The following is a 13547-nucleotide window of genomic DNA, read 5'->3' on the forward strand; positions in this document are numbered from 1 at the left end:
AAAAGTGTTGGCCCCCTTGCTGATTTCTTATTTTTTTGCATGTTTGTCACACTTTAATATTTCAGATCATCAAACTAATTTAAATATTAGTCAAAGATAACACAAGTAAACACAACATGCAGTTTTTAAATGAAGGTTTTTATTATTAAGGGAAAACAAAATCCAAAACTACATGGCCCTGTGTGAAGAAGTGTTTGCCCCCCTGTTAAAACTGTGGTTTATCACACCTGAGTTCAATTTCTCTAGCCACACCCAGGCCTGATTACTGCCACACCTGTTCGCAATCAAGAAATCTCTTAAATAGGACCTGCCTGACAAAGTGAAGTAGACCAAAAGATCCTCAAAAGCTAGACATCATGCCGAGATCCAAAGAAATTCAGAAACAAATGAGAAAAAGTAATTGAGATCTATCAGTCTGGAAAAGGTTATAAAGCCATTTCTAAAGCTTTGGGACTCCAGCGAACCACAGTGAGAGACATTAAAGTGTGACAAACATGCAAAAAATAAGAAACCAGGAAGGGGGCCAACACTTTTTCACACCACTGTAAATAATACTACAATATCATAGTTGGCTGCGGATTTTGAGACAACATAATACATTATAATATATAAATGATGTGAAAAACTAACTACTTGAATGAAAAATAACAGAAAATTTGAACAACATTTACTCAAAATATTTAAACACTTACTTTTGAAAACTTAATTCCATAAAATTAAAATTGATAATTATTTAGCACAATGTTTATGCAAAATTTAGTAAAAATAAAAAAATAAACAATAAAATTAAATATATTTGACAAATAGATTCCTGAAACATTTGCTCACAATTCACTCAGAAATATTTGAAAATGTGCATTACTCATTGCAAATGATCTCTGTAGATATTGGAAATGATACAATTTGGCAAAGCGGGCATGGTTTTGGCCGATGCTGATAATCTCAAAACAGTCAAATATCATCTGCTGCCTCCACAGGGTGACCCTCTTCATGTTAGATAAAACACTTGTATTAGGCAACTGATATGACTGAAATGTACTGTAAATCATTTTATATATGTCTTACAGTTTTTACCTTTTTATACTATGAATTTCTTTGTGTAAAACTTTTTTAATAAGTAACGAGTGTGCCTTTAAGAGCACAGAGAAAAAAACATTAAAATTCCTACTAAAACATTTTAGGACAGCACAACACAACAATAACTGTAGTGAACTTTGTGAGATTCTAACTCCGCCCACTTTTGGTTGACCAATCCAGTTTGAAATCATTTCCTGCCTGAAGAGCTGCCTGGTTGTGTAATCAGGAGAGTGAGAGAGAGAGAGAGAGAGAGAGAGAGAGAGAGAGAGAAACAGAGAAACAGAGAGCCATGTTTAATTTCACTTTCACTTTTCAGACCTGACTCACCCGGGCGTGAAGCATACGGACAAACACATACAAATATACACAGAATTACAAAAAAAAAAAACCTATCAAAACACACCCAACATGGCTTTCAAATACCCTGAAGCACGGAGGGATGACAGCAAGGTCAGTGGTACTTTCACTTGGGGTTTTGCACATCTAGTCTTTCATTCATTCGCCTGCTCTTCCTCTTTCTTTAAGACACATGAAATGCACAAACTGCGGACAGGAGAGACTGACTGGAACAACGAACAAGCTTTTGCCATGTATCATGAGAGTGGAGGAGTTTAGTGGTGTCTGCGTTGATATCTAGTGGTTATGTGTCAGAAGTTGCATATGGTAGCTGATTGCATTAGTTTCCTTAGTAGCAGCGAGGGGTTTGCCTCAAGGCCTGGTTTACTAGATACGCAACTACCTGGAAACCGAATGTGTCTTGTTTCCATTTTCTCCCAGTGCAGACATGCCTGCTGCTCCTAACTTTGGTGTTTTGTTTCAAAGGTGGAAGATTATCATGGAGTAAAGGTTCCAGATCCATACCACTGGCTGGAGGACCCTGACAGTGACGAGACTAAGGTGACCTTTTTTTTTTTATCATCAATGGGCTTTTCATCATTAATGGGATAGGATAGTGGAGGAGCGACAGGAAATGATGGGGAGAAGAGGGAGGGCTGGTATCGGGAAATAACCAGAGATGATTTAAACTTGGGTCACCCTCACAATGTTGGTAAATGTGCACTTCTCACCAGGCAACCTCTCAATGACTTCTGTTATGCTTTCATTAAAATTACTACATACTAACCCTACACACTAATAAAATAAGACATAGTCATATTCGGATGGTAATTGTTTCTCATGTGGACGTCTGTAAAAATAAATTTGCATGGTCATTCACATGATTGGGGGAAATTAAAGAATTCATATTTAAATATGAATTCTTTCATTTGTGTGGTGCTTTGCCGGGGTCAAAAAAATGTACCAAACAACTTTCATATTGAGCCCTTCTTATAAACTCCACAGAGATGTGGATTCAGGTGAAAATTAAATTAACACACAACATGAACTTGGTGCTTGTCCAAAAAAAAAAAACAGCTGGGAATTTTTTGCAGTTGGTGGTAGAAAAACACCAACATTCTCTAGTCAGGTTGCAATAAAAATCACCAACTAGCCCCTGTAAATGTTAAAATTACCTAACGCCCCCATGAGAAACAATTACCGTTCGATTAGTCCCTTTATGAAGATGCTTGATCACTGTTGGCATTTGATCAAAAAAAAATAATTTAAAGAAGGTCCCATCAGCTACTGTGTCTCTTTAAATGTGCACTCAGTAATTTTTTGCAAACTAAAAAAGTTGTATACAATAAAATGAACATTAACATGATGTATAATCACAGTTTTTCTCTAGACATATAGTATTAGTCTCAGAAAAATGTTTTATTCTGCATAAAGCAGGTGTCCCCCTCATGGGATGTCGACATCCCATGACTAGCTCATGCAAATTGACTACTAATGCCAGTCAGTCGCTTCCCAGCATGAACCACCACAAAGCACAAAAAAATCATTAAAACTGAATCCAAGAATGTCCACTGTAGATATGCGTATTATAATACAGAGAAAAACAGCCAAGTCTGTATACTAACTTCATGCATCCAGGCCAGCAGTTGTCAATATAGAGTCCAAAAACACTGGTACTATTGTACTGTACTGAATGTAAGCAAAAATGCATTTCCCATATTCCCACAGTGCCAATATATAATATACGTAATTATTATTCAACGTCGTTCATAAGATGAGATACAATGCCCAATCAAAATTTTCTCTGTTCACAACCATATACAAATTCTATGCTACAAATGCAAATCACATACAAATTCTTCACAATCTCAGACCTACATTAATGTTAATTGGATTTATTCCTGGTTTCAAAGGGGAAAAATGCTTTCTAAGCCCTATTCAACCAAGGTTGCAATAAAAATGCTGTAAAGACTGAACCAATTAGTTTAAGAACCATTTAGCACTAGAACTAAATTCTGTATCATCCTTGGTTCACCAGCATATTTGCATTACAAGAAATTACAGTAGGGTTTTCCAAACTAAGCTAATGATTAATGAAATTATCAAAATGTAAAATTAATATGAATAACTAATTTCAAAATAATAAACTAATCAAAACACCTGCTAAAGCAATATTTATAAAACATGATATATATTTTATGCTCATGTGACCATTAACTGACATCAGAGAACCATGAACATGCAAATGTGTTGTTAAATTATTAAAATATGAACGTTTAAGTAAACAAACGGGTTCGACTGACAATAAAAGTCCCTGCAGCATCCTTTTACTGCAATACTGATGTCACACTGACATCAATTAATATGCTGCCTGAAAAGACAGTTACAAGCTTTCATGAGCTAAAACGACTTTCTCTTTCTTATCGGACAAGGTAAACAATCCATACCACCATGTATGTCGTATTTTTAGGCTCACCCTGTTTTGTTTCCTGGTCTCCACCTTTGGCCCACATAACAAAGAAATGTGTAGAAAAATTTACATATAAACAAGTTCTCTGTGTGCATGACAACGACATTTTAACAGTGTCCCTCACCCGCCCTGCAGATGTTTGTTGAAGAGCAGAATAAGTTGACCATGCCATTCCTGGAACAGTGTACAGTCAAAGAGCGGTTTCACCAGCGCCTCATGGAGCTCTACAACTACCCCAAATACAGCTGTCCTTACAAGAGAGGAAAGAGGTAGCGATCAGATCACACAGACAACACCAAACACAGCCCAGGCCCACCGCACAAAGTTTCCAAACTGACAAGCTTTTTTCACATTCATAAAATATTTCACATTAAAAAACATCTAATCCAATAAATGCGCTTTTAAAATAACACACGGCATAAAATGTCACCTTGTGCAATGCTTATACCATCTTATACTTAAATAAGTGAAATTAAATACATTTAATCAACATTCTATTGTAGATATTTCTATTCTCATAACAAGGGTCTGCAGAACCAGGATGTGCTCTATGTGCAGGACTCTTTAAACAGTCCTGCATCTGTGTTCTTTGACCCAAACACTCTCTCAGAGGATGGAACTGTGGCTCTCAAAAGTGAGTTTGATTGATTGATTGATTCATAATACATTTACACACACTTACACATAACTTACACTAAAGTCCTAGTTTTTCCTTTTCAATCACTCCCAGTCTCTTCTCTTTTATCCTTTCCTTACATGTCTTGACAGATTTCACTCCTGTTTAAAAAGAGACAAGAAATCCATAGTCAAACTACAAAAACAAACAAACTAACAAAAAAAAAACATACATTTGGAGAAAATGATAATAAATGAGTGCATAATAACAATTATACTAATTAAAATAAAAGAATGTAGAATTTTAAAACATATATAATACTAATAAACATTTGGATTCTATAAATAAAAATTAATTTATTGAGCACATGAAAAAAACATTTCTATAAATACATTAATACGTATATGAAGTGCACGAAAAAAAAAAAACAATCATACTAAGTAAAAAATAATATATTTCTAAAACATAAACATAAAACTGGTAAATATCTGAGGTGAGAGTTTAGGTCTTTCTATTTGTGGAGCTCTTGAGATGTACGGGATTGCAAAAAAAAAAAAAAGTATTACACTCTCTCTCACACACACACACATGTTGGTTTTTATGGTTTATGAGGACTCTCCATAGGCGTCATGGTTTTTATACTGTTCAAACCGTATTTTCTATTGCCCTACACCTACCCTACCCCTAAACCTACCCCTCACAGGAAACTTTGTGCATTTTTAGATTTTCAAAAACCTTGTTTACAGGGACTCTCCATAGGCATAATGGTTTTTATACTGTAAAAACTGTATTTTCTATTCCCTTACGTCACAGAAAAAACCTGCATTTTTAGATTTTCAAAAAAAAAAAAAAAGATTTAGTATAATTTTTATATAAATATAAATGGTTGAGCTATTTGGTTTATGAGGACATAGGAAGTGTAATACCTACTGTATTTCATTATACACATTTGTGTTCTCATTAAGCCCCCCCCCCCCACAACACACAACACTATGCAATAAAAATATCAGTAGCGGTACTCGGTATCGGCAAGTACCAAAAATAAAAGTATCGGTATCGGGCGAGTACTGGAAAAAGTGGTATCGGTGCATCCCTAATTTTTACACCAGATTATTTGCATAAATGGGAAACCAAACTACTTTCCCTTCTCAGTAATTTCCTGGAGTGGCTGTTATAATAGTTTATTGATGTCTTTGCTGAACAGGTTTGCAGATAAGCTTCAGTCCTGAGGGACTGTGTGTCCTTCAGTAAAATCCATAGCTGGAATTTTTGAGTTATGCGTATCCTCACTGCTCAAAGACAGATTCATATATGACTGGTGTTTAAGGAATCAGTTTAATTCAACTGCACATTTACATAGGCAACCATTTTTTTTCTTTAATCATTGCCTGTAAATCTAATGTTGCTAAACTTTTGATAGATGTCTGAGGAATACCCGCAGCTTTTTATTACTGTAACCCAACAGCACGTCTGCCAAGAATCCTTCACATTGCTGTAATTTACAGCTTTGTCTTTCCTCATTTTTGCCTTTCGTTCCTTTGATCTCTTTCTATCTGTCTTTCTTACTCTTTTGCACACCCTCTTTCAAACGCCTCTTTGTTTTGCAGAGTTTCTTTATATTGATATTTGCCATTTAGAGTGCATTAGCTTCAATCGCACCATTAAAGTTGACAATTTTGTGCTTAAATTACCAAATTTGGATTTCATCATAGCTTGTTGATAATTTTCATGTCTTTTTTCTACTTGTTGATGTGCAGTGGGTCGCCTGTCAGAGGAATGTGAGTATTTTGCCTATGGCCTGAGCAGTGCAGGCTCTGATTGGGTGACTGTACAATTCCTGAAGGCCGATGAACTCACCAAACTGCAAGACGTTCTGGAGAGGGTAAAGTTCAGCTGCCTGGCCTGGACTCATGATGCCAAAGGCATCTTCTACAACTGCTACCCTCGACAGCATGGCAAAGCTGATGGTATGTACACATTGATGGCCAACTACACTACTTTCCTTCTTAGCCGACATCACTTAAGGTGCTTCCAGTGTGGCATAGGCAAACCAGCTTTCACAATCCAGTTCCCGCCCTACACTTCTTCTACAGTACGGAAGTAAAACAGGTTATGAATGGCAGTTCATGTTGACTTTCTGTGATTTGCTCCTTTTATGTCCATTCTAGGCACTGAGACCACAACAAACCTAAACCAGAAGCTTTACTACCATGTCATTGGCACAAGCCAATCAGAAGACATCCTGGTGGCAGAATTTCCTGACAACCCAAAATGGCACAGTAGCCTTACTGTAAGAGAACACCAAATTTATACAAAACCCACTTTTTGGGAAGATAAAATGATGCAACTTGCTCCTACGATTCATGCAATGTGATGAAATATTTATAAAGAATTTGACAAAATGACCTAAGCTAAAATTAATTGTTCTTCTTTTTTGTGTGCATGGTTCTCTTTTTCTTACACAATCCTTCCATTGTTTCTCTTTTTCTCCTTGTCTGTCCAGGTCTCTGACGATGGCAGGTATGCTGTGCTGTCCATCACCGAGGGTTGTGAGCCAGTGAACCGTCTGTGGTACTGTGACCTGCAGCAGCTGCCCAATGGCATCACAGGTCAGTTTGCATGTGGAAATGTGTGGCATGTGGGATGCCTAATAGCAAAGAAAAATGTAATTAATAAAAAAAAAACTAAAACACATTTTAATTAAGGAACGACTGAAACTGAAAGGACCACTAAATTATATTATATATAAATTTATGTAAGATAGGGTCTGTAAGATGTTTTTGAAAGAAATCTGTTTCCTGCTCAACAAGGCTGCATGAATATAAAAAATAGTAAAAAAAATTAAAAAAATGTAATATATTTTGTAATGTCATTTATTTTTGTGATTTTTTTGTGATTTAGCTGAATTTTCAGCAGCCATTACTCCAGTGTCACATGATCCTTCAGAAATCATTCTGATATGTTGATTTGCTGCTTAAGAAACATTTCTTATTATTATCAAGCATGAAAACACTTGTGCTGCCTATTATTGTTGCGTAAGCCATTACACATTTTTTTCAGGATTTTTTTTGATGATTTATAATTTTGTTCAGTGTATATATATATATATGAATAGTATAAAGTTAAAACACATAAAACTACCTTTAATATATAGCTGAAAGCAACATACAAAACCACTGCTAGGAAAAACACTAATTTGTGTAATTGGACCTTTATCTCATAATTACAGTAACTCTTGTGACAACTAGCCCCGGTTACCCCTTCATTTTTCCTTATAATGTTTCGGTTTAAACATTTTGGAAACAATTTTCTTAGTATTCAGCAGTAGTCAACATCTGTGGGTGAAACTGTCACAAGCCTCCACACACACACACACACACACACACCCACACACATACACTTCCTCTTTACCCACACTATCATTAACTCATTTCCAATAAAAACAGAGAACTAACAGCCTGAATTGTTTATATCTTGTCTGCAGGATTTGTGGAGTGTGTGAACCAGTGCTATCTGCTGGTGAATTATGTGCATGATGTGAAGGACATCTTACAGCTCTATGAGCTGCAGTCAGGGAAACTGATCAGAGACTTGCCACTAGATGTGGGCACTGTAGTCGGCCTCAGCTGCAAGAAGAAGCACCCTGACTTCTTCTACAAGTTCACCTCATTCACTACACCAGGTAATCACACTTAAATAATCAAAATGTGTGCAACATTTATGCCAAAAAACACTACATGACCTAAAGTATGAGGACACCCCAGTATGTGCATTTACTGTAGATGTAAAAAGGAGATCACATAGACTTCCAGAGCAAGAAAAGTGTTTTTATTCTTCATATCTAATCGCTCAGGCATAATCTACCACTGTGACCTGAGTCAACCCAACCCAGAGCCCACGATCTTCCGGCAGGTGGAAGTAAAAGGCATCAACCCGAGTGACTACCAGACAACTCAGGTCAGGCTGCAGTCTCTGTCCTGAAATAACACATGAATCACAGGCTACAGGAAGCTTCAATATTACAAATATATAATATGTACAATACTTATCAAAAATATGGAATAATTATGATTTTTTTTAATGCTGTTGAAAAAAGTCTCTTATGCTCCATTACTCCAGTCTTCAGTGTCACATGATCCTTCAGAAAACATTTTAATATGCTGATGTGGTGCATAAGAAACATTTTTGGTTATTATCATCTTGCTTAATATTTTAGAGGAAATTTTGTTTTCATCAAAGGATCCTGAAATAAAGTGTTTAGAGATTTCCACAAAAATTATTAAGCAGTTTTCAACAGATAATAATAAGAACCTTATTAATCATTTTAAGCAAATCAGCATATTAGAATAATTTCTGAAGGGTCATGTAACACTGTAGACCGGAGTAATGGCTGCTGAATATAACATTACATTTTAAAGATATATTCAAATAGAAAACAGTTCTTTTTAACTGTAATAATTTCACAATAGTAATGTTTTCACTGAAATTTTAATCAAATATATGCAGTCATGGTGAGCATAAGACACTTCTTTAAAAAAAAAAAAGTGTAGAAAATTGTAATTATTCCAAACTTTTGACTGGCAGTGTAATAATACACCTTATATATATATATATATATATATATATATATGTATATATGTGTATTACAGGTGTTTTACCCCAGTAAAGATGGCACAAAGATCCCAATGTTCCTGGTACATGCACGTGACATAGAAAGAGACAGCTCTCATCCAGTATTTCTGCATGGTTATGGAGGCTTTGAGAACTCAATTCAGCCATATTACAAGTTAGTATAAAGCTCTCTGTTTGTGTTTGACTAAAGATTGCAAATGGAATGGGATGGAAAAGGAAGAGAGTATGTGAAATATGAATATCCCAAAATAACCAATTATTTCTCTGTCTGTATGTGCAGTACTGCATACCTGCTCTTTATTAGACACCTGGGTGGGATCCTGGCTGTAGCTAACATCAGAGGAGGAGGAGAGTATGGCCAAACTTGGCACAAAGGTATCCTCACTGCATTCACGCTCAGATGTGTTTAATGCCCTTTTGAAAGATAAATGAAGGAATGAATGAATGAATTGAAATTGAATTCAGAGCAGCTCTAATTAGTCAGTCAACTTTTTTTAACGCTAGTCCGACTTGAAAATTTGTAAAGAAGGTCTGAAACTCGCAGAAGGTCGCTGACTACTTTGCATGAACGTGAATTTAATACCAGCGAAGTATCTGTTTGAGTCACTAGTTTGATGATCACTGCCACTGGATTATGTGTTTGAAAAGCAGAGTTCCTGTATAGGGCTGAACTAGATTTTTTTTTTCCTCTAAACTTTCAGAAAAAATGGCAACCAGTTATACCTAAGAAAAAGAAAATGTGCATCCAGGTTTAAATACCTGGTTGTTTCATATATATTTAGAAAAGGCCCATCATATACAGCTTTTAATTAAGAAATGCACATGATAAATGTGGTTATAATAAATGTGGAAATAATAATGACTTAGTTTGTTTAGTCCAAGGATCCAAGAAACCTTTTTTCTTATATCATTTATTTTTATTTTTTTCTAAAAATGAAAAAAAAACAAAAAAACCCCAGATTGTTACAGTAGTTTAACCACATTCAAATATTGCAAACCTTTTCTGGTTTAAGCTTTAAGGTAACACAAGTACTGTACTTTGCCGCAACATATAATATAATATTTGAATAAATAACACATTTGTTCACATACTGCCAAATGACTAATTTTACCCCTTACGTGAGTAAAGTGTGCCATTTTTTTTTTTGAGAAGTCATATTTCTATGGCTGTATCTTACACATATTAAAATTCTTAGTATATAGGAGAAATTGAATTACAAGTTAATATTACCTAATACCTCATCCCCCCGCCCTTGACATGTGCTGCTTCAAACTGTAAGTCTTTAAGAAAGATTTTTGATTTCAGCTGGCACTCTTGGAAGCAAGCAGAACTGTTTTGATGACTTCCAGGGTGCTGCCGAGTCCCTGATCCAGGAGGGATACACCACGGCCAGCCGGATCGCCATCAATGGAGCTTCCAACGGCGGCCTGCTCGTGGGTGAGTTTCTTTGAAGAGTGTGGCATCAGTGGTCTAAGGAAGGCAGATAGACACAATCATCTCCAGCTAATGAAGAACACAACCATTAAGACTCGACAGTCTTAGCACACATACACATACGCCTTCGCACATGGTTAAATTAGAGTGGTGCTATAATGGAAACTTATGGACATGCAGCTGTGCGGCTCTAACGATGTGTGCAATCTGTGCTGTTACTCACAGCTAGCTCATCTGTTGAGTAAACATGACATTGGCATTCACACTCAGAGCTTTCTCACATAAGTTGCACACACCAGCATCTGCGAGGGACGAAGAAGCACTTGCTCCTCAGTTAAAGACTTAGCAGCGAGCACACATTGTCACTCTCATTAAACAGCACGTTTAGTAGGAGATACAGTCATTAGATGGGCGGCACTCACCAGCTGCCAGTGCAAATACAGTTTCAATCTCTGTCTTATTCATAGGAGAGACAGGATTGAGTCAGCGCAGTTATTGTGTACATGCAGGATTGTGCAGAATTCATGTGCGGTTGATTGTGGGAGGCACATGGAATCTGTTTAAACGTTTTCAGATTTTTCACAGAATTGAACACGTCATTCAAAAGGTACTACAAGTTTCCAGCCTGTTGTGTGTTCGAATATCATGAGCTCACCTTAACACCGTTTAACTTTTAATTCATTTTTCATTCCTCAAAAATTGAACAAATTTCCCCCTGAAATTCGGAGCCAAAAAATCTGCAGATTCCATCTGCACCTGGTTTTGGGTTACTGGTGTGTGTGGGTGTGAGGTAACAATCAGAACAAGATAAATGTGTGTAGGCGGTGCAACGTTTTGAAAACAGTGGCGGTGAATAAATTACTAAGCATTTGAAAAAAGCTTCTTTATGCTGAATGTGTTAGCTAGGTTAGTATGTCTATGTTGATCCCTATGTTTAGTCAAAAATGTGAGGTGTGACAAATCGGGCTGCACTATTTGAGTAATCCAAAACATTTTTAAGACCACTCATTTAAGTACAGGTGTGTGAGTCAGTGTGTCTGGTAAATGTGGACTGTCTTTGGTCATTGTATACAATGGAAGAAGAGTAATCTATGTGTTTCTTTTTCCAGCGGCATGTGTAAATCAACAGCCCGAGCTCTTCGGCTGTGCGGTAGCTAAGGTTGGGGTCATGGACATGCTCAAGTTCCACAAATTCACCATCGGTCATGCCTGGACCACTGACTACGGCTGTGCCGATGATCCTGAACAGTTTAAATGGCTCATCAAGTAAGGATTCCTGTCTTCTGAAAGCCATAAACTACTGGTTAAAAGTTTGGAATCATTAAGATTTTTTATTGTTTTTGGAAGAAGTCTCTTATGCTCACTAAGGCTGCACTTATTTGATCAAAAATATAGTAGAACTGTAATATTGTGAAATATTATTAGAATTTAATTTTTTTTACTGCTTAATAATTTCATGCAAACCATGATATATTTTGTCCATGTTTCTTTGATGAATAGAAAGTTCAATGAAGAGCATTTATTATAAATAGAAATCTTTTGTAACATAAATGTCACTTTTGATCAGTTTAAAGCATCCTTTATTAATTTTTATATGGCCATAATACATAATGCGTCCACAATGCATTTTTTTTTATTCCTACCACGGTTTCCACAAAATATTAAGCTTCAAAATCTGTTCTCAACATTGATAATAATAATAATAAAAAGTTATTTTAAAATATAACAATATTTCACAATATCACTGTTTTTAGTGTATTTTTTGATCAAATAAATGCAGCCTTGGTGAGACTTCAAAAAACATTGTAGAAAATCTGAATTATTCTAAACTTTTGACCATTAGCGTATAACCGTACAACCAACAAGTTATTGTAAATGTCATACTACAATATGTGTGGGAAAAAAAAGTTAGCTCTTTTCCTCAACAGATACTCTCCTCTCCATAACCTTCCTCAGACCCCTCGAGACGGGACCCCGTACCCCGCTATGCTACTGCTGACAGCCGATCACGATGACCGTGTAGTTCCCCTGCACACTTTGAAATATGTGGCCACTCTCCAGCATGGCATGGGCCGCAGCCCCGGGCAAACCCAGCCGCTGCTGGTCAGAGTGGACACACGAAGCGGACATGGAGCCGGGAAACCCACCGCTAAAGCCATCCTGGAGAACACACACATTTTCTCCTTTATAGCTGAGACACTGAAACTCAGCTGGAGAGAATGAGAGAGAGATAAAGAGATGAAGAAGAAGATAAACAGAATTAGCAATTTAAGGAAAAGAGCACAAATTATCAAGTGATTTCTAAAGATTTTTTGACTGTCTTTATGCAGGGAGACTGAGAGAGAGGAGAAGGGCAAGTAAGTGAATGGAGATATAAAACATGGAAGGTACTGAACTGATTTTTTGTAGGAACTTGATTTTGACTTTTGTTTCAGCACAACAATGTTCATTAAAGTATGTTTTTTGGTAACACTTTACTTGAAGGGGTGTGCATAAGACTGACATGGCACCTTCATAATCATGACATGAAACGTCATGAATATGAAGGAGGTTTTATGCACACCCCTTCAAGTAAAGTGTAACCTGTTTTTTTTTTATAGTAATAAACAATTCCTTTTCTGATTGATCCATTCATTTTTGAATTACAGCTGCCCAATGTTTTGCAATACCTCAAACATGCACTAAGGGGCAGTAAAGGACTGCAACAACCCCTCCATTGCACATACAGGTCAGAGTGGAGAAGAGGGAACACTGCCCCAGGCCGGCCCTCCTTAAGAGAGTTAACCATTGTTTAAACATTTACTATAGTGATACTGCAGTAATCATGACTGTAGCAACTTAGTTTGTGGCAGAAACCACATTTCACATACCACAAATTAACCATTTTTATAACCAGTTATGATTTTGATTTTCCTTTATGGTTTAAATGCAAAGACCATAATTAAAATTATACTTACTGTAGTAAAACCTATGTTAAACTT

General features: G+C 36.4%; 1 protein-coding gene across 1 annotated transcript; it reads left to right on the forward strand.

Annotated features, from left to right (window-relative positions):
- Positions 1-1391: 1391 nt before the first annotated feature.
- LOC107688393 (prolyl endopeptidase-like) lies at positions 1392-13063 on the forward strand. Its single transcript, XM_016486048.1, has 15 exons — positions 1392-1527; positions 1900-1974; positions 4019-4152; positions 4387-4517; positions 6257-6466; positions 6668-6789; positions 7003-7120; positions 7729-7752; positions 7984-8181; positions 8353-8456; positions 9149-9285; positions 9412-9506; positions 10438-10569; positions 11676-11832; positions 12495-13063. The coding sequence occupies exons 1-15, from the start codon at positions 1486-1488 to the stop codon at positions 12787-12789; spliced, it is 1974 nt and encodes a 657-aa protein (XP_016341534.1). The 5' UTR covers positions 1392-1485; the 3' UTR covers positions 12790-13063.
- The last annotated feature ends 484 nt before the right edge of the window (positions 13064-13547 follow it).

The sequence above is a fragment of the Sinocyclocheilus anshuiensis genome, unplaced genomic scaffold, assembly GCF_001515605.1.
Source record: "Sinocyclocheilus anshuiensis isolate Anshui unplaced genomic scaffold, SAMN03320099.WGS_v1.1 scaffold209, whole genome shotgun sequence".
Classification (NCBI taxonomy): domain Eukaryota; kingdom Metazoa; phylum Chordata; class Actinopteri; order Cypriniformes; family Cyprinidae; genus Sinocyclocheilus; species Sinocyclocheilus anshuiensis.